At 57.3% G+C, this 20,045-nt stretch overlaps 3 protein-coding genes across 6 annotated transcripts; 2 read left to right on the forward strand and 1 right to left on the reverse strand.

Annotated features, from left to right (window-relative positions):
• Window positions 1–326: 326 nt before the first annotated feature.
• Window positions 327–3,377, reverse strand: LOC110543331 (HLA class II histocompatibility antigen, DP alpha 1 chain). Of its 3 annotated transcripts, XM_060369143.1 has the most exons (5): window positions 2,567–3,227; window positions 2,246–2,444; window positions 1,600–1,845; window positions 1,005–1,286; window positions 327–926 (listed from the first exon to the last, which is right to left on the reverse strand). In XM_060369143.1, exons 3-5 carry the CDS (start codon window positions 1,808–1,810, stop codon window positions 772–774), a joined length of 648 nt encoding a protein of 215 aa, XP_060225126.1. In that variant the 5' UTR covers window positions 1,811–1,845; window positions 2,246–2,444; window positions 2,567–3,227; the 3' UTR covers window positions 327–771. The 3 variants fall into 3 exon arrangements, with proteins under 3 accessions (XP_060225126.1, XP_021485377.1, XP_021485371.1); XM_021629702.2 differs by lacking the exons at window positions 2,246–2,444; window positions 2,567–3,227 and adding an exon at window positions 3,242–3,377 and having other exon boundaries at window positions 327–923; XM_021629696.2 differs by lacking the exons at window positions 2,246–2,444; window positions 2,567–3,227 and adding an exon at window positions 3,242–3,377.
• Window positions 3,378–3,401: 24 nt separating this feature from the next.
• Window positions 3,402–15,660, forward strand: LOC110543301 (HLA class II histocompatibility antigen, DP beta 1 chain-like). Of its 2 annotated transcripts, XM_060369142.1 has the most exons (6): window positions 3,402–4,831; window positions 9,506–9,892; window positions 13,329–13,610; window positions 14,054–14,164; window positions 14,581–14,613; window positions 15,181–15,660. In XM_060369142.1, the coding sequence occupies exons 1-5, from the start codon at window positions 4,744–4,746 to the stop codon at window positions 14,607–14,609; spliced, it is 897 nt and encodes a 298-aa protein (XP_060225125.1). In that variant the 5' UTR covers window positions 3,402–4,743; the 3' UTR covers window positions 14,610–14,613; window positions 15,181–15,660. The 2 variants fall into 2 exon arrangements, with proteins under 2 accessions (XP_060225125.1, XP_021485357.1); XM_021629682.2 differs by lacking the exon at window positions 14,581–14,613 and having other exon boundaries at window positions 9,506–9,772; window positions 15,181–15,648.
• Window positions 4,846–9,224, forward strand: LOC132648308 (uncharacterized). The gene is made up of 2 exons (XM_060369141.1): window positions 4,846–7,481; window positions 7,715–9,224. The coding sequence occupies exon 1, from the start codon at window positions 5,765–5,767 to the stop codon at window positions 7,127–7,129; it is 1,365 nt and encodes a 454-aa protein (XP_060225124.1). The 5' UTR covers window positions 4,846–5,764; the 3' UTR covers window positions 7,130–7,481; window positions 7,715–9,224.
• Window positions 15,661–20,045: the final 4,385 nt, after the last annotated feature.

Here is a 20,045-nt window from a genome sequence, read left to right on the forward strand (position 1 = left end):
CACTGGACAGCTGAGAGCAGCAGACCAGCGGCTCAAGATCAGACGCGTCACCCGAGGCCAACTGAGCCCACCCAGGCCGCAGGCGCACGGAACGCTTCCACGCGCTGCCTGCAGTGACTGTATGTAAAGGAAAGTCACTAAATCCACTGGCGTGTTGACGTACGTGTGGGGGAAGAGGTTAGGCCTGAGAGTAAAGGCACAAATGAACCCAGAGTCAGAACGGGAGGGGAGGGGGGTGCCCTGAGAGTCTGTAGGACCCCTGCGGACTGGTGGCTGGACCTTGGCCCCAGAGGTCCAGAGTGAAGGCGGGTGAGATGCCCAGTCATCACACAGAGGTCACTATCCGGTGGGAAGAGAATTTAATAACCCGCAAGTGTCTGAAATGTGTTTGGGTGACTAGAAGCCCACAAGATAATCTTAAGGAGAGCTTTGCCGTCAGCGGGTCCAAGGAGAGGCAGGAAGCTGTGCATCAGCCCGTCACGCTGTCCTGTAAGCACTCGCAGGACAGACGGGTCCTAGAACACGGCTGAACTTGGTCCCTTTCTTTACAAAGGGGCCCAGGTCAGTGATGACACTGTTTGGGCCCAGGCAGTGCAGCTGTGCGGCCTTGGTGAAGGTGCGTCAGGCTCTTGTGCACATAAGATGCTGCAGGCGCGCGTCAAGCCACATGGACGTCAGTGCCGCCACGCAGGAGGCAGATGGGGATGACGGGGGCTGTGTGCAGAGCCTCGGGGCACTCCGTGGGTACCAGTGTGCCCGCTTCAGGCCCAGTCACTGCAGGGGGCCCTGGGGGGCACAGCTGACGTGCAGGGCCCTCACGGTGAGCACGCCGCCAGTGACGATACCCACCAGGCCGACCACCAGGCCCAGGGCGCAGAACACGGTCTCCATCGCCTCGGACGACGCCTGGACTGGCTCCTCCACTTCTGAGGGAAACCGAGAGCCGCAGTTAGTACGGTCTATGCCGGGGCCCTGGGTCCTGGGAGCGGGGGGGGGGTGCTTACCCCAGTGACTGAGGCGCGGCTGCTCCAGGCCCCAGTGCTCCACCCTGCAGTCATACACGTCCTCGAGGGAGGGCACGAAGGTCAGGTAGTGGAACTTGTGAAACCTGAGCTCTGTGCTGGGCAGGAAAGTGGTCTCCGAAGTCCCTTCCATGACCGGCTGCCCGTTACGAAGCCATGTGATGTTGAGCACTGGGGGGAAGAACCTGTCCACGTGGCAGATGAGGACGTTGGGCTGGCCCAGCTCTACCGGCTTCTTGGGGAACACGGTCACCTCGGGAGGCTCTGGGGAGAGACGGAACCGGTGAGTCCTGGGTCACAGAGCTCCCACCCCGGTGCCTTCTGTCTCAGGCTAAGAATTCATGTCACCGCTGCGCCGGATGGAGGGCTGGCAGAACCCCCATCCACTGACCAGCCTCTCTAGAGTGGGAAGAGGGGAGGAGCCCTACACCCCTCCCCCCACTGTACAGAGGGAGCCCACGACCACTCCAAGGAGGTCCCTCGGCAGAGGGCATCTGTCTCCCTTTCTGAGTGTGCAGCTGGGGCCCTCTATTCCTCCCCAGCGGGTGTCGGAGCAAGAAGAAACAAGAGACCCCACCGCTGGAGGCCTGGCTGAAGTTGTGTCTCTGTATCAGGGCTCTCAGGTTGTTCTTCAGGCTGGCGATGTAGGACAGGGCCTCCTGGGCGTCAAAGGCGTAGGCTGTGCTGAACTCCGCCAGGCCCCAGACCGTCTCCTCCCTGTCCGGGTCCACGTAGAACTGCTCGTCGCCGTCAAACTCATACACACAGTTACCCGACGGCTGCCGCATCTGGGCAAATATGTCGTACACTGCCACGTGGTCGGCTGTGCAGGCGAGACGGAGAAAGATGAGGGCAGCAGCAGCGTGAGCACCATTGTGAGTGGCGGGGCAGGGGGATGGCTGGGCTTGTAAACCAAGTCACAGAGGCAGGAGAAGAGGGAGAAGGAGCAGCAGCCAACGGCAGGCTGTGCGGGGCCTGGGGCCGAGGGGAGAGAGCTAGGGTCCCGCAGCCCAGCCGCCCGGGCTCACCCCCAGGCGGTAGCCCCAAGACTCCACAGGAGCCCCTGCAGAGCTCCAGCATCTGCCTGTCACAGCAACACTAGGTGCAGCCCAGGAAGCACGGCAGTGACCTGCCTCGGTCACAGAGCCGTGCGTGGCTGGGGAGACTTCTCCCCAGAGCACCCTGTTCTAGGGCCGCAGACGTGCAACGGGGTTTAAACTCACGAAGGCCCGAGGTGGAGGGGCAGGCGTGCCAGCTTCCGCGTCACAGGAAAGGCAGACAGCAGAAGAAGGCGGGGTGGGGAGGGTGGTGGAGAGCCCACTGCGTTGTGGTGCTCGGTACGGTGGCCGGCTGCTGCGTTTCTGTTTTGGCTCCTAAGTTTGCGCCTGCAGCGTGTGACCCCCTGCGTGGGCTTGGCGCCTCCTGTCATCAGCAGGAGGAGGCAGCACCCACGTTTGCAATCTCCAGCCAGGGCTTTGCGGTCATCCAAGTCCATACCTCCCCACGCACTGAGAGCCACGTGGCTCCCGGCGGACCTGACTCACCGTAACAAAATCGTGAGCCAGCACGGTGGAGCACACCTTTAAACCCAGCACTCGGGAGGCAGAGGCGGGTGGATCTCTGTGAGTTCCAGGCCAGCCTGGGCTACACAGAGAAAGCCTGTCTTGGAAAACAAAACAACAAAAAAATCAGGAGCCTCTGCTCCCTTGAGGCAAGAAGGTGTGAGCCGCCCACACTGATCCTAGGACGGTCACAAGGTCCTGGGAGGCAGGAGGAATGCTCTCCTAGGTCCCAGACACAGCTTCCCTAGAGCCCTTTAGAGGCAGCCACACAGAGCAGGGGTTGCGGCCTGGGCTGTGAAGTCCTGGCTGGGTTCGGGACCAGGCTGTAAAGTCCTCGTGTTGTCAGGTATTGTGAGTGGGTTTGAACCTCCGCTCCTGACTGGCTGAACTACTTTGGAACATGTTTTAACCCTTTTGGCTTTTCATCTCTCAGAGAAAGGTAAAACTATTTCACAGGTGTAAATGGTGGCTGGGATGTTTGATAGGGTTCGTCTATTTCATGTCGAATGAAACCACGTGAACTTCACACAAGGGAGTGAGGAGAGGAGAGACAGGAGGGAAATGGAGGGAAATGGATGCAGTCCCGCAAAACCTGTCGTTCTAAAGAAAGCGAATGCTTGTCTGTTCCCACCTTGCACCCCGCCCCTTCCTCCTGACCTTTGATGACCCCAGATCCTGGGAGACTCAGCAGAAAGGCCAGGAAGACTCCCAGGGCTTCAGCGTTAGTCTGGAGCATTCTCTCTTTGGATCCACAGCTGATGGACAATGATGAGGAACCGAGGCAGGATAGGGACGCGTGAAACTCGGAAGGAGGCCTGGCTTCTGAAGCTGACCACGGAGACAAAAAGACAGGGGCCACCGGCAGGGCTGGGCCAGCCAATCAGAGAAGCCCTAGAGCTGACCTGGCCAATCAATCAGAGAAGCCGCAGAGCTGACCTGGCTGTTGCTGGGTAAAGGGGGCTGAAGAGGAGGATGAGTTTTCACGACGATGGGAGGATTCACGCCAGGCGCTGTCAGGAGCAGAGCCCTGAGCTGCTGAGGCACACGCCGTCCTGACAGGGTGTGCCGGCTTCTGCTCTTTCAAGACGCAGTCTTCCCGAGTTCCCGGCCTCACCGCCCCCTCAACATCCAGCACCTCTGACGTTTTCTCCACCATTCTTTCTATTTTTGTCTGTCTTATGTGTACGAGTGTTTGTCTGTGTGTTGTATGTGGACCACATGCCTGGTGCCCAGGGAAGCCAGAAGAGGGTGCTGGATCCCCAGGCATTGGAGTTCCCAATGGTTGTGAGCAGACACGTGGGTGCTGGGAGCCGAACCCAGGCTTCCCAGAAGAGCGGCAAGTGCTCTTCACAGGGGAGCCTTCTCTCCCGTCCGTATTTCTGAGCAGGCTCCTCCCTGAACTGGTGTCCAGCAAGACCCGCCTGCCTCAGCCTCCCTGGCCCTGGGGTTCCATGTGTGCCAGGGACCCAGGCTCAGGCCATTAAGTCCTTACACAAGCACGGTTCTGACGGAGCCGTCTGTCTAGCCCGTTTGGTGACTCTGAACTAAGTTTGGCTGTGTTTCCTCAGCTCCTGGAGCTGTGCCCTCCTCAGCTATCCAGGGTGGATCTGGCTGCTGCTGGCCACAGCAAGGCCCTCTCGTCTGTCGAGGGCCTGAGATGGGGCTCCTGAATCATTCCAGTTAGGGTCAGCGTGCTCCCTGCATTAACGCTCGGCCTTTGCTTCACTTCTGACAGACACCTGGCTTTAGGAGGCCGTCGGGGTCACGTGGCTGCCCTCGACTGGGTGACAAAGAAGCTCTTGTGCAAGATCAACGTCATGGAGGCAGTGCGGGACATCCAGTCAGTGTTTCCTGTTTGGGTCGATGGGGTGGGCCTGCCCGCTCTCAATGGGATGATGCCCTGTGGGCCTGTCTCCCAGGAAACTCGTGTCCTTTCTATGGAGCCTCTAATGTCATCCCACCTGCATCACACACGAGGCTGTCAGCCCTCTCACATCTACCCAGCGACTGATGACTCAAAGGAAGCTCGAGCCTCATTGGGCCTTTCCTCAGACTGTCCAATTCTGGGGTCATAACTTGAGTCAGAGTCTCTGCTGTTCATCCAGGACGTAAGGAGGCCTTCATCCACGGCTAACTTCCTCGCCTGCCCTTCCAGCTCCATGATGGTCCCGAGGGTCCCTGTGGCCCCCTGGATGGTGGCTCTGATGGTATTGCTGAGCAGCGAGGTCCAGGGCGAGGCCCCTCCAGGTAAGATGGGCGAGCCTGGCTCAGGACCTTCCCCTCATGGGACCACACTTGGGGAAATACAGTCGGGCTCCCCCACAGCCCGCATCCTTCCTTCCCAGCTAGAAGAGCGGGCTCCCTTCCTCGTGGCTGTCCAGCCCCTCTCAGGGTCATAGAAACAGTGAATGGGCAGAAGTGCTAAGAGGTCTGCCTGCTGCATCCTGCGAACCACGGCCTAGAGTTCTAGAATAAATTTGTGGCGAGGTCGGAAGACTCAGCGTCCTGGGTTTCCCCCCATCCCCATCATGGCCTTGAGGGGACTCGGGTCACCAGCTGAGTCAGTGTTTAAAGATAGCGGCTTGTTCTCCTCCAGGGTGTCAGGAGGCTGTGCCCATGCTCACCTGATTGAGAGATGGGGGGTGGGCAGGCTGTGGCTGGGCCGGACAGCGTTCTTGTTGAAGCCCAGCTATCTGAGAGCCTCGCTAGTATTGGCTTCACCGGGGGAGACAGCTGCTGAGGGAGGACCTGGCATCTCCGAGGCTCGTGTGACAGGATGGCTGGCAGGACCCAGCATGTCTCAGGAGGCGAGTCGTGAGACACACTAGGCTCACCACATCCTAGGATGGGCCTGTTCAGCCCTGGAGCCCCGGGCCTTCTCCTTCTTCTTCAGCTGCATTTGCTGAGGATGGAGAGAGAGTCCTTGTTGGTCAGAGGAGGCCGTGAGCCCCGGCTAAGGGACCAGAGAGTGATGGCACCAGGGAAGGGCCTTAGCGGGTGTCTGGGACACTGAACAATGGCAGCAGGTGAGGGAGACCCACACAGATACGCTGCCTGCTTCGTGGATAGCGTCCACTCACAAAAGCTAAGCAACACAAAAGAAAAGTTTCAATTATTTTCCTTACTTACAAAAGCACTGTTTATTGACAAATGAGGAGAAACAAAGACTGATGGATTAAGATGACAAACTCCACATTCCAGTGGGGCGAGCAGACAAGGAGACAGTGGGAGAGAGCGGTGCATGGGGGCGGGGTGCTGGGATCGATGGACCTGGGCTGGGCTGAGTGGGGACACCTGCCATGGAGGCAGGCGGGGCTTGCGGGCAGAGTGTGGGGCTGGCTTCTAGAATGCCCCAAGGCCTTCCCACCCTCCGCTTCTGTCCTCTGTACCAGCTGTGCAGGTCCTCCCTCCAGCTGTGCAGGTCCTCCCCCAGCTGTGCAGGTCCTCCCTCCAGCTGTGCAGATCCTCCCCCACAGCTGTGCAGGTCCTCCCCCACAGCTGTGCAGGTCCTCTCTCCAGCTGTGCAGGTCCTCCCTCCAGCTGTGCAGATCCTCCCTCCAGCTGTGCAGGTCCTCCCTCCAGCTGTGCAGGTCCTCCCTCCAGCTGTGCAGGTCCTCTCTCCAGCTGTGCAGGTCCTCTCTCCAGCTGTGCAGGTCCTCCCTCCAGCTGTGCAGGTCCTCTCTCCAGCTGTGCAGGTCCTCTCCCCAGCTGTGCAGATCCTCCCCTCCAGCTGTGCAGGCCCTCCCTCCAGCTGTGCAGGTCCTCCCTCCAGCTGTGCAGGTCCTCTGTTCCAGCTGTGCAAGTCCTTCCCTCCAGCTGTGCAGATCCTCCCCCACAGCTGTGCAGGCCCTCTCTCCAGCTGTGCAGGTCCTCTGTTCCAGCTGTGCAAGTCCTTCCCTCCAGCTGTGCAGATCCTCCCCCACAGCTGTGCAGGCCCTCTCTCCAGCTGTGCAGGTCCCCCCCCAGCTGTGCAGGTCTCCAGAGCCCAGCAGGATGAGGCAGCTGTCGTGGCGTCAGGGTGGTGACCCAGGGAAATCCAGGCCCCCCCACATCTCTTCCTGCACCCCAGCGTGTTGCTCCCCACCTCGGGGGCCTCCCAGTATCTGTAGCTACAGCGAACAGTGCAGGCTGTCTGGGCGCTGGGCTCCCGTCTTTGGCTTTAGCTCCTCCCAGCTCATCTGTGGTGATCCACACAGTAGGAAAGTTAGTCCATTAACCGGCGCCTCATGTCAACCGCGCCGGAGCCCACGTGTGTTCCTGGTGCGGCCTCAGAAGCCGAGGGACGAGAAGACGCGGCCCTTTAGCTTCGGATACCCTCCTTCTCTTAGGGTGAGAGTCCAGGCTGGCCTCCAGCTCCCCACCAAGCCCCTGCCGCAGCCTCTCAAGCTGGAATTGCGCCCATGCACCACCACGCCCTGTTCCCCTTTTAAGTGGAGCAGCAGATTATTTAGTTTGCTGTCCTGTGGTTGTTTGTGCTGGGAATGGAACCTCCGTCGGGTCCCACAGCTGCCCCCAGCCCCTGGCTGCTGTTGTAAAACGCATTAGTGAACCGGCCGAGCGCGCCCTCTGGTGGTACAAACGCACCCGCCGTTTTATTCTGTGATCCGGACGGCCGCGTGGGGGCCTGTCGTTGGGCGGGAAAGAAGGGGAATTTACTTTGCGATGCTAATTTTTAGACAGAGCACAGAGGCTCACGCAGGAGCAGACCCACGCTGCCGGTGGCTCCCAGCGGAGAGGGAGGGCTCCCAGTCTCTTGTGTGACGCTAGGAACAGGAGGGCCCACGAGGGCTCGCTGTGGTGACTTTCAGCATCGAGGCCCAGGACGGTGCCCCACCCCACCCTAGACCGAGATTTTAGCAATCCTCCTGCCTCTGCATCCTTAGCCCTGGGTTTTCAGGTAAGAGCTACGGTGCAGCCATTTTACTTATTTTTATGTACTTGGGTGTTTTGACTGCCTGTGTGAGGGTGTCGGGTCCCCTGGAACTGGGGTCACAGAGTTTCAAGTTGCCATGTGGTGCTGGGAGTTGAGCCCGGCTCCTCTGGAAGAGCAGCTGGGCTCTTTACCGCTGAGCCATCTCTCCAGCCCCACTTCTTCTAAACCGTTACTTTCTTACATTTTTACTTACTTAGGTGTACGGATGCTTTTCACCTTTGCCTGTGCACCCTGTGTGTGCCCGGTACCCACAAAGGTCAGAAGGGGGCATTGGATTCCCCGGAACTGCATTTACAGGCGGTTGTGAGCCACTCTATGGGTGCTGGGAACGGAACCCACGTCGTCTGCAGAGCACCAGGTGTTCCTAGCAGCTGAACCACCTCTCCAGCCCCTAATGAATTCATTATTTAACTTATGCAAAGTGGTGAATTTTATTTGGCATTTCCACACATCCTGTCCACACCTTTTGCTTGTTTGTTTGTTATTGTTTGTTGAGACAGGGTTTCTCTCTGTAGCCCTGGCTGTCCTGGACTCACTTTGTAGACCAGGCTGGCCTTGAACTCACAGAGATCTGCCTGCCTCTTCCTCCCCGAGCGCTGGGACCGCAGGCGTGCGCCCCTTTGCCCCGCTCCAGTCCTTTTAAGACTGAATCTTCCCATAGGGGGGCTTAAAGATGAAACAGCGCATTAACCTTTAGGTAAAGAAGTTTCCCTTTATATCTTTATGGATCTATGTCTGCATTCTCAGCGCACAGGACAGGAAGCAGGTCAGCGCAGGAAGAGTCAAGACGTCGGTGCGGGAGGGACGGCACCTTGCTAGGGGAAGGGAAGGCTCCCAGAGAAGGACATCTGACTGTGTCTAAGATGGCCAGCTCAGGCAGGCGCCCCCACAGATACAGGGGTCACAGAGGTGTCCGCATGTCTCCCAAGGCCCCACCCTACCCTGTAGCTCGACTTCTGTGCCGGTGAGGTTCCCCATGTCCCCAAGCAAAGTGTCACCCTGCTCAGGCCCCTTCTCCTCAGTGACCTTCCCCTCAGTGTCCCAGCCCTTCACAGGGGCTGGCCGCCCACAGCGGGAAGTCCCTTTATGTCCTGTGAACCTCACCTGACACCACTGTGAGAAAACCAAGGCCCAGGGAGATGCTGGAAGAGGAAGATTCGCTGTGTGTGTGTGTGTGTGTGTGTGTATACATTTTGCTATTGGACACAGGACTCGGGCCCTGCTCTCCCGGGGCTGGCGTTCCGACGGTTGTGAGCCACTGTGAGCTCTGGTCTGAAGCCGACGGTGTTCCTTCACCCGGCTTCTGCCCGGCTCCATAACAACTCCCTTTTGAATGTGTGGCCGTGTCAGTCCCATGCCGGAAGGACTAACGAACCGGCCTCCGGCTTAGGCCTTCAGTTGTGGGAAAACCACCAGAACGAAGGGGCATCTATTAGTCAGGGACGCACAGATGTCCTCAGTGGCCGGCTGCACACATCGTTGGCTCCCTGGTCCTCCGCACCCTGCCAATTCCCCACCTTGTCGGAAAAAATGAGCTCACCCGGCACTGACCAGTTAGGACCCGCCGCCTGCCGCCCTCCTGCACACAGGGCTGTGACGAGCTTGCCCTTTGTCTCAGCCTACAGTTTGGCTGCTGAAGCCAGGCCCCTGGCTGCCAGTTTCTCTTTCTGCTCCCAGGGTGTCCTCCGTGTCTGGTTTGGGAAACTCCAGAGCCAATGATGCTTCAGGGCGGGGCCCCACGGCCATGCACACACCGGCGGCGCTACCTGAACTTAGAGAGAGGAGGAAGACGAAGACAGGGGACAGACAAAGGGAGAAGGAAGAGTCGGGGTGGGATGGGGGGAGAGAACACGAAGTAGGGAGGGGCCGACGGGGGCAGACATGAGCACGGCTAATTGTAGCCACGTCTGAAATCCTCAAAAGTAAAGAAAAGCGAGTCATTTTTAAAAAGCGGACTTACCGGCCTCTGGTGCCCCCGGTGCCCGCAGAGAACCACCTGCTGCGCGCGCTGCACGAGTGCCACGCGGAGAGGGACGGGACGCAGCGCTACCTTATGAGATGCGTCTTCAACCGCGAGGAGTTCATGCGCTTCGACAGCGCCGTGGGCGAGTTCCGCGCGCTCACCGCCATGGGGCGCCCGTGGGCCGCGGCCTGGAACAGCCAGAAGGACTACCTGGAGCGCCGGAGGGCCGAGGTGGACACGGTGTGCGCGCACAACTACGAGCTCAACCAGGGCTTCACCATGAAGCGCCGAGGTGAGGGCCGGCAGGAGTGCCAGGCCAGGCCGGCCGCGGGGTGGTGGGCCAGGCCGAGCCGTGGCGCGGGGACGCGGGCGCAGGGGCTGGCAGAGCCGGCAATGTCCAGAGCGTCGCCTGGTAAGCAGCCTGCTGTGGGGTGAGGGCGCGGGGGCGACATGGGACAATGGCAGGGGCCGTGGGGACACGGTGCCAGCTCCCGGCGGCGCGGGCTGGGCAGGGGACACAGAGGGGGCAATGGAGGCTCAGGGCTCAAGGAGGGTCTGCCGGTGAGTTCATCTAGGGAGACCAATCAGGAAAGAGAAGGGAGCTGAGTCCTGGGGACAGTGGCCTCCACGGTGGCCAAGAGCAGTCCCTGTGAGGAGTCCATGAAGTGAAGCAAAAACGGGCAGAGAAGGGGCGCAGACCCTGAGGTCGGGGGACAGACCACAGCAGCCAGTGCGACCAACAGCTTCAGAAGGTCAATCGACGGGAGCTGGAGGGCGGAGGAGCCAGAGAGAGCGGCCAGACTAGGTGGACTTTGAAGGCCGGGAGGAAAGAGCCTCGGCTCCTCCCCTCAGCTTTCCGAGTGAGGGAGCCTGAGGAGCATCCCCACACCGGAAGGAGCAAAAGCCAGGGGTGAAGGGGGAGGCTCCCGCAGGTACAGGGGAGAGGTTGTGGGGACGGCGCCTCTAACACCCTCTAACACTCTCTTTGGAAAGCGCAAGTCCGTCATCACTCCTGGGAATGAGTGGGAATCAGGACCGGTGGGGAGGGACTGGGACAGTGCCCGGAGTTAGCTATGTAAGGTGATGTCCACAGCCCACGCGGTTGCCCTCAGTCGCTCGCTGGCATCCTTCAGCGGGCTCGGTTGCCAGGTTGCACGGAGCCCTGGGTCCCAGCCTGAGTTTGGGGGAATCGCTCGGAGCAGAGTGTCCCAGATTCCCCCAAAATCCCTGCCCAGAGACCCACCCTCGGCAGGGCTGAGCTCTGAAATCGGTTACTGTCCCCGTGTTGACGTCAACCAGGTAAGGCCATCCAAACCCCAGGCATTGTCACTGTGTAGCCCGGGCTGGACTAGAACTCACCACCCACCAGCCTCAAGAATTACCGCACAGAATTGCCGTTGAAGTAGGAAAAGGCAAGGCTGTAGCCCTGTTCTCAGAGTCTTCAGTGAGGTGGGAAGAGGAAAGGCTGGAGTTGGAGCAGCAGAGAAGGAAATGCTATCATCCTGGGAGCAGTAGTTATGGCACAAATCATGAGAGAGGAGTACCTTTGCAGTTTAATCTTAAAATTAATTCAAAACAAATAATTAACAAAGAAAACAAAATGACTATGAAATTTCTTCTTTTCTTCTGTTTAAAAGTTCTATATTATTTTATGTGTGCGGGTGTTTTTTTTCCTGCGTGCGTGTCTCTCTGTGCACCCTAACAGCTGTATCAGTGCCTGTGGAGGCCAAAAGAGGGCGTCAGATTCCCTGGAGTGGAGTTACAGACGGTTGTGAGCTGCCCTGTGCATGCTGAGAATTGAACCCGGATCCTCTGGACACCCTAAACTGCTGGGCCATCTCTCCATCCCACCCCGCTTGAGAAATCATGTCTGTAACTCGGGCTGCCCTTGAGTTACAGATTTTCTTCCTTTCAGCCTTGGATATTTAGCCTGGGATTCACAGTGCATCACTGGACCCTTCTGAACTAAATTTCTAGTGTGTAAAGTGGCAGGATTCTAGAAATATCATGTAGATATTTAGTAGTGATTCAGCTTGCAGCCTTAGGACACTGAACATCGTTTATCTTTCTGGAATCTATTTTGAGCCACAAAAGTAGTGAGTGGGTCCTCAGAGCCCTCTAGAAGGCAGTTGTATACTGCAGGCAAAGGGTCTCATGCGTTCAGGCACAGAAATGACTAACCCCAAGTCCCGGAGCTCAACGGAAAGGAGGCATCAAAATTCATAAATGACAGCTCAGGAAGGAGTGGACTGAGGAACTGTCGGGTCATAAAAGTGACCAAAGTCTGGGCTGGAGAGTTGGTTCAGCAGTTAAGAGCACTGACTGCTCTTCCAGAGGACCCAAGTTCAATTCCCAGCACCCACATGGCGGCTCACAACTGTCTATAAATAACTCTAATTCCAGGGCATCTAACACCCTCACACAGGCACACATGCAAGCAAAACACTAATGCATATTACAAATAAAAATAACTGAATTATTTTTTTAAAAAAGAAGACTGTGCACAATTTTTAAAAAGATAAAGTGGCTCACGCCTGTGATCCCAGCATTTGGGGAGGCAGAAGCAGACAGATCTCTCTGAGTTCAAAGCCAGCCTGGTCTACAAGGCGAGTCCAGGACAGCCAAGGCTACACAGAGAAACCCTATCTCTAAAAACAACAACAACAACCAAGTGGCCACGTTGGCTCTAAGAGAACATTGCCGTGAGTTGCAGAAGGCCAGCAGTGTGGGCTGCTGGACACGAGGCCCAGAGCTGGAGGAGGCGATGGAATTGTGAGGAATGTACCCCGTTCTCAGGGTGCTGGTGTGGAAACTGGGCCTTGAAAGGTCTTGAGGCGGGGAAGCTGCCTTCTGCGGAGCAGACAGGTCTCTGGTCTATGAAGGGGGACAGCCTGGTGGCAGGTGTCCCTAAGCAGCAATGCCCGGGAGGGCTGTGAGGTCACAGGAAGTGGGCAACAGCACGGAGGCTGAGTTTGAGCGTCAGGGGAAGAGAACATGAAAGAGCGAGAAGAGAGATAGATACAGAGACATCCACCCGGGGCTGGCTTCCGAGCCCCCCCCCCAAAAAAAAAAAAGAAAGGAGGAGAAAGTTGGGGATGGGAGAGAATCTCCACACACGGAGCTCTGAGTGTTTGTTCTTTCGAGGGTGCTGCTGTGAGGAGGGAGCGCTTGGGGGTGACACAGACGGTTTTTGAGAGTCCCTGCCAGGCTTTTGTCGTGTATTAGACTGGGGTTGAGGGTGAGCACTGCTATTGCACAGGACCCAAGTCTGGTTCCCAGCTCCCGTGTCAATGCACAACCACCTGTAACCTCTGACCTCCTCAAGCACGGCACTCACGTGGACACACACACACACAGAATTAAAATTTTAAATGTTTAAAAAATATTATATTGGAAACCTAATGAACACTTTTGTCTGTACGTTAACTTCAAGAAATTATGGCTCAGTGGTCAGGAGCTCTGGCTACCCTTACAGAGAACCCGGGTTCAATTCCCAGCACCCACATCTGCAGCTCCAGCTCTGAGGAAACCGACACCCTTTTCTGACCTCTGAGGGCACCAGGCATGCACAGACATACACGCAGGCAAAACACTCAACATAAAACAATATAAAAAAAATCTTTAAAAATTAATTAAAAAATGATTTGAACGAACCCTGCTTTCTTCTCACCTTGACAAAGCAGGAGTCTCACAGCTGAGAAACATGCCTCACTCGCTATGCACCCCTGGCCATCCTGGAACTCACTGTGTAGACCAGGCCAGCCTCAAGCTCCCAGAGATCCACCTGCCTCTGCCTGGTGCTAAAAGGAATCTACACAACCACACTCTCCTTCCCTCCGCACTCCTAGTCCAGCCTGAGGTACACGTGTCACCCGCCAAGAAGGTCGCCCTGGAGCACCGTGACCTGCTGATCTGCCACGTGACAGATTTCTACCCAGGCAGCATCCGGGTCCGCTGGTTCCGGAACGGCCAGGAGGAGACGGCGGGGGTCGTGTCCACCGAACTGATCCGAAACGGGGACTGGACCTTCCAGGTCCTGGTCATGCTGGAGATGACCCCTCACCGGGGAGACGCCTACACCTGCCGCGTGGAGCACCCCAGCCTGCAGAGCCCCGTCACCGTGGAGTGGAGTGAGTCACCTCTGGGGGCCCTTCTAGACCCACGCGCTGTAGAGCAGGCCGTGCGGGGCTCAGGGGCCACTGTCCTGCCGCGGCTGTTTGTCCGCTGGGTCCTGGTCCTCCCAGGTCCTCCTGGAGGCCCCCGGGGTTGGTTCTGAGAGGAGGGGAGAGCCTGTCGCTGGCCCGGGATGCTGAGGATATGGGGTCGCCCCTGGCAGGAAGTCTAGGGAGGCGGACAGCCCAGCCTCACACTGGCGTCTGCCTCCTCCCTCTGCCTTTGTCTGTCCTTGTCCGCAGCGGCGGCTGCCAGAACCCTCTCTCCTGACCGTTTGAAGACAGCAGCCTAGATCTCAGAGCCCTTCCACATACTGACTCTCCGCACCCCTATCCGACAGGCACTAAGGGACGGCGTGCCTGCCGGAGGGGACGGTAACCCTCAGGTCTCTTCTCCCCAGGGGTCCAGTCTGACTCTGCCCGAAACAAGATGCTGGCCGGAGCCGGTGGCCTGGTGCTGGGACTCATCTTCCTGGCAGTGGGCATAGTCAAGCACATGAGGAGCAAGCAGGGTGAGAGGCAATACCCCACCCAGGCAGGAGGGTCACAGGTTCAAGGCTGGCCTGGGCCACACACAGCCCGCACATGATATGAAGTAAAGAATCCTGGTGGGTGGCTGGGGCTAGCCTAGAATCCTGGCAGGAGGCTGGGGCTAGCCCTGATATATCCTTCTGTGCACAGAAGGGCCTAAGGCAGAAAAGTAATTCTTGGGAGTTCTAGAAGCCCCTGAAACCAGTGTCAGAGCAAAGTTGTCGTGTAGGGAGCGAGGAAGCCCTGGCCTGTGGTCTGACCATTAGGCTACAAGGTCCCCAGGTTCCTGGGCTCACACAGGTGGGGTACGTGCAGTGAAGGGGGCGGAGGTGGGATGGAGGTGGGGTGGAAGGAGACGTTGACAGCTGAATGCTCTCCCCTTCATCCCCTCCCCCAGCTCAGGGGAGGTCTCCAGGATCCAGATGAGCCGGTGAGATGTTCTGCTTGTCCCGAGGGTTTCTCTGTGTGGTTGGACAGGCTCAGCCGGGCTTTCCCTCTCATCCCTGAGAGAGTGCGGGGGAAGAGTGGGGGTCCCCACCACTGAGGAAGGGAGCTGAGGAAAGTTGTTCTTTCCACGCTGTTTAATTTCATCTTATGAATGAGTGTCTGTATGATCGTGTGTCTGTGCACCGCCTGCGTGCCTGGTGCCTGCTGCAGCCAGCAGAGGGCAGCAGATCCCCTAGAACTGGAGCTGCAGATGGCTGTGAGCCACCACATGGGTGCTGGGGTCTGAATCCGAGTCCTTGAAAGAGCAACACATGCTCTTAGCCCCTGAGCCATCTCTCTAGCTCCAGAAGACCGTCTTACAAGGTCACAACGTCTCAGTCCTGGGACATAGCAAAGGGGGCGCCAGCAACCTACAGTGAGTGAGGTGTCTTCCTGCCATACTGCTGTGCTGTGCGCTTAGAGCGAGATCTGTGTCACACGCACAGTGGGGGGCTGGGCACTGGCTAGGCCTTTACAGGACATACCCTCACTGACTTTCTTCCTCCACTAGGTTATACCTGCCACAGTTTCCACAGCTCAACAGTCTGTGAAGTATAGCTCCCTCAACAGAGGCTGGAGAGACGGCTCGGCAGTTACGCACTTGCCAGAGGCCCCCGGTTCAGTTCCCAGCACCTGCGTGTGACAGTGTCCAGCTGCCTGTAACTCCAGGGGATATGGGATCCGAAGCCCTCTTCTGTCCTCCATGCTCGTACCCATGTACACATAAATACGAAAGTAAATAAATCCATCCGCTGACAGGCGCCAGGCCTCGTGATTGCTCACCTCTCACAGCACTGCGTCTGAGCTCCTGGGGGAGCATTCCAGAGCCAAACCCTAGCCTCAAGCATGGCTGTCAGAAAATGCTGAGAGTTAGCCAGGCATGGTGGTGCACGCCTGTGATCCCAGCCCTCAGGGACGCAGAGGCAGGCGGATCTCTGTGAGTTCAAGGCCAGCCTGGTCTCAAAAGAAAAGAAAAGAAAAGAAAAGAAAAGAAAAGAAAAGAAAAGAAAAGAAAAGAAAAGAAAAGAAAGTGCTGAGAACACCCTCCCCAGGGGAAGTCTCTGCTGTCTGACAGCAGGGCAAGGTCAGAAGTTACCTCTTCACTGCAGTTTAAGTCATTTGCGTTAAAGTGACGCCATGAATGAGCAGTAGCTGCTGCAGAGGGCAGACTGCTTTTATAATCCTTGTCAAAGGCCCTCCGAGTGGCTTTTACGGGACTGTCTGCAAAGACGCTGACAGAGAAATGGGAAAATGAAAGAACTGGAGAACTCGTGGGGTGGAGATAAAGTGTCTCCATGTGGCTCATTAGCCCTCAGGATATCAAATCCCCAAAGCATAACAGGCCCGTTAGCAAACTAATAAACTCACCAAAGCCCCCGGCTGTCAGAGTACCAGGCATCGCCCAGTTCTTCACGGAAGCCTCTGACCACCACGGAGCCACCGGCGAGGCTAGATGTCCCATGCGAGCTCGTGGTATTTGCACACGTAGTTCCCAGCTGGTGGCGTTTTCTGAGACCTTACAGAGAGGTGGGGCCTGGCTGGAGGCTCAGCTGCTGAGGCAGGGAGACCAGCGGCCTCTTCGCCATGGAGAGCCTTATCCCTCAGAACTGCAAGCCACAAGGAACCCTCCTCTCTAAGGCTGGTCACAGCAGTGAGAAAAGGAAGCGATAGAAACACTAAGACAAAGACTGCGCAGGAGTTAAGAGCTCACTCTCCGGGGAGATGGCTCAATGCGCTCACTGCTCTTGCAGAGGACCCGGCTTGATTCTGTCAGGCAGACCACAACCACCTGTCACCCTGGCTCCAGGAGATCCGCCCTCTGACCCCCACAGTCAGCTGCACACACTGGCTGCACATAAACCCCCACATTCACACGCACACACACCTGTACACACGTAAACAAAGCCTTCATAAGGACACAGCCCTCTGCTCTTCAGTGTCTCCCCTGACATACCCTCAGGGGCCCGCCTGAAACCACGGTCCTCTCGCAGGGTGAGGCGAAGCCCAAGACCCTCCCGCCTAAGTCTGTTGCCACCCTAGTGTCTGGGGACACTTCACGCTGTAGCCAAACCATTTCAGACAAAAGACAATATTTAAGATTCTAAGTCAACCATATTAGTTCCCCTAATCCCCCACACTTGGGGGGGCAGAGGTGGGAGAGCCATGCACAAGTCTGATGCCAGCCTGGGCTACAAAGCGCGGCTCTGTCTGAAAAGAAAAGCAATTCCCGCGGAGACTGAGGCGAACCTTCAGTGAGAACAGCTGGCCTCCACCTGGCCTCCGCGGGGAAATGTGGCCACCACGAGCTCCAGGCTGGCTGGAGTGTGACCCGAGCCCTTCACAGATGAAGCAGAGGGGCCGGGCCACCACCTTCCCGGGAGCGGCCGGAACACGGAGCCTGGCATGAATTCTTGCACCTCCTGTCCTTGGGGAAACCACAGACAGCTCGGGAACATGTGGTGTGGAACAAGCGAAGCACGCCACGGAAGCCCAGTCAGGACACGTGTGAATTAAGCATATTGAGGTTACTGTGGAGTGCGGGTGAGGGATTGCTCACAGGAGTCAGTGACAGCCCCTGGCAGCTGTCAAGAACCCAGCACAGGCGTTGGCTCGTGAAACTGGGAACCTGGAGGCCACAGCTCAACTGCAAGCAGCCTGGTAGGTTGGCGATTGTCCCTTCCAGAAGCTCAGCAGGTCTGAGTGTCCCTCAGCAGTTCTTTCTGCTCATATACAGTTGGGGGAGAAGGACCTAGTGACTCTGGTCAGTTTCAGGGACTTCCTGGAGCTTTTGAGTTGTCCCCTTCCTGAATTTTACAGGGTCTCCCCGCAAGATGGGATGTTTGGTTCCCTTTAGACCAGCCTGAGTCTTAACAGCTTCCTTACGAGGTGGAATGCTTTACAGCCAAGGTCCGGGGAGACCACAGTCATCCCACAGTCCACTTCCCACTGCTGTGAAGATGAGAAAGCTGAGACTAACAGGACAGTCGGGAGCATCCAAGGCTGGGAGCCACCTCCCCTCAGCAGACTCGTGGCTCTCAGAAGGCGGCATGAAACCATCGCGGTCGTGCTCCGTTGGGCTCACAGGAACAGGGGCCACATAACCTTCCGCGTGAGGCAGCCAAGGGAGAGAGCAGAGAGGGCCACAGCCTTCTAGGCTACAGAGTGGCCCCGGGACAGTGGCCCAAGTGTGTTCTTCACGGTCTTTGTTCTATTCTGTCTCCTGTTGTCCGTTTGTGAGAGGAGCCCTCGCTATAGCCAGAGTGGTCTCTAACTCACTATGTAGTCCAGGCTAACCCCAAACTAAGCATTCCTCCTGCCCCAGCCTCCCTAGGTTCTAAATTGGCAGGCATATACTACCACTCTTGGCTTGTAAGATTAATTTTTCACCCACAAATCAGGAATGCCCACAGGGAAACCCACAGCCCAGGAGCAGCTGCCAGGGTGGCAGGCAGGGGACTTCCCTCCTGGCTCCTCCTCCTCCAAGCCTGCGGGAGGGGGGGCTGCGTCGCCATCTTCTCCACCATTCTGTCCTGTTCCTGCCTGTTCCGGCGACATGGATGTGTCCCTCTAATTTGAGGTTTCAGCTAAACTCGGAGACTGAAACCACCTCCTCCAGCAGCTGGGATGTTCTGTCCCAGTCAGACCCACGGTGGGACCTCAAAGCCTTTGATCACTCGTCCCTTCTTTTCCTGGCTCTCCCTCATCCACCCTCCTCAAAACATGCACGCGCACACACAGAAACCTCTTCTGCCTAAGCGTCAGAGCTACTGCCAGCATCCACATGCCTACATGCCCAGGCACCCACACTCCCCAGCCCCACTCCAAAATGCCCACCTCAGAGCCTCTGCCCTTCAACTCCTCCCACCCCGCCTGAGAGGCAGGTCCCAGGATCCTGGAGAGGAATGAGAAGCCTCCCAGGGAGAGGCTGTGAACCTGGCATTCAGCTGCCAGTTGGCAGAGCTGCTCATGAACTCTTGGATGGGTTGGTTGGCACAGGAATTTAATAGGCTGTTGTGGTGTGGCCTGGGGACCTCAGCACCAAAGGTAAATGTTACTCGAGTAACTGTGTGCTGTTGTTTCCATGGAGAAAAGCTGTCTGAGATCAAAGCAAAAGTGACCTTTTGGGACACTCCCCTTTGTGCTCTAGGGGTGACCTCTGTGGTTGAGAGTCAGCTGCCTAGAGATCCCTGGCCAAACCTCAGCCCTGGCCCAGCCCTGCTGGGAATGAGTCAGGGTGAGGAGGAAGAGGAGGAGAAGGGGAGAGAGATAGGAGGGAGGGGAAGGGGAGGGAGAAAAGAAGGGAGGGGAAGGGGAAAGGAGGGAGAGGAGAGAGGAGGAGAAGGGGAGGGACAGAAGAGGAGAGGAAAGGAGAAAGAAGGGAGGGGTGCAAAGGGAGAGGAGAGGGGAAGGGAAGGAAGAAGGGAGGGGAGAGGTGAAGAGTAGGGGAGAGGAGGGGGAAGGAGAGAGGAAGGGGATGGGAGGTGGAGGAGGAGGGGAGAGGAGAGAGAAGGGGAGAGGGGAGAAGAGGGAAGCAGACAATAGAGGGAGAGGAAGAGGGTATAAGGGGGAAAGGGAGGGAAAAGGGGAAGGAAGGGGAGAGGGAGAAGGAGGAGAGGGAGAGGGAGAGGAGAGGAGGAGGAGAGAAGGGAAAGGGGAAGGGAGAGGGAAAGCTATCTCTCAGGACTTGACTAGACATGGAAAGGAACAAGGGATGTACAAAGCACATCCACTGTGACGGTAGATAGATGAGATGATGCCAATACACACATGCACACACACACACATGCACACACACACACATGCACACACACATGCACACACACACATGTACACACACATGCACACACACACATGTACACACACATGCACACATACACACACATGCACACATACACACACATGCACTCACCAATATACTTCATCACCCTTAAGGTTTGAGGAACAGGGAATAAGAAATCAGCGGGTGAAGGAGGAAGATTTAGTGACCTTGTAGGGCCTGCTTTGCTCCGGGTAGTGTGTGAGACAGGTGCCTCTATGAAGCTCCGGGTGTCGTGGACTGTGCACACCAAGCTGGCCTTCAGGTCAGACATCAGCCTGTCTCTGCCCACCAGTGTCTGATTTTAGCGACCTGCCACCATGTCCCCAGCCAGGGACTTAATTATTCTGATGACTTTGCAATGTGAAGATGAATTCAGCAGAGACAGCAGAGACAGAGAGAAAGGCAGACCTGGACATGTGGACGCAGGAGGCTCCACCCTCCTCTGTCTCCACCTGTGCTGGGTCTGCATCTGCAGAGACTCCACCTGCACAGTGGTCTCCACCTGCACTGGGACTTCACCTGCGCTGAGTCTGCACCTGTGCTGAGTCTCCACCTGC

This window comes from Meriones unguiculatus, chromosome 16, assembly GCF_030254825.1.
Source record: "Meriones unguiculatus strain TT.TT164.6M chromosome 16, Bangor_MerUng_6.1, whole genome shotgun sequence".
Lineage (NCBI taxonomy): Eukaryota > Metazoa > Chordata > Mammalia > Rodentia > Muridae > Meriones > Meriones unguiculatus.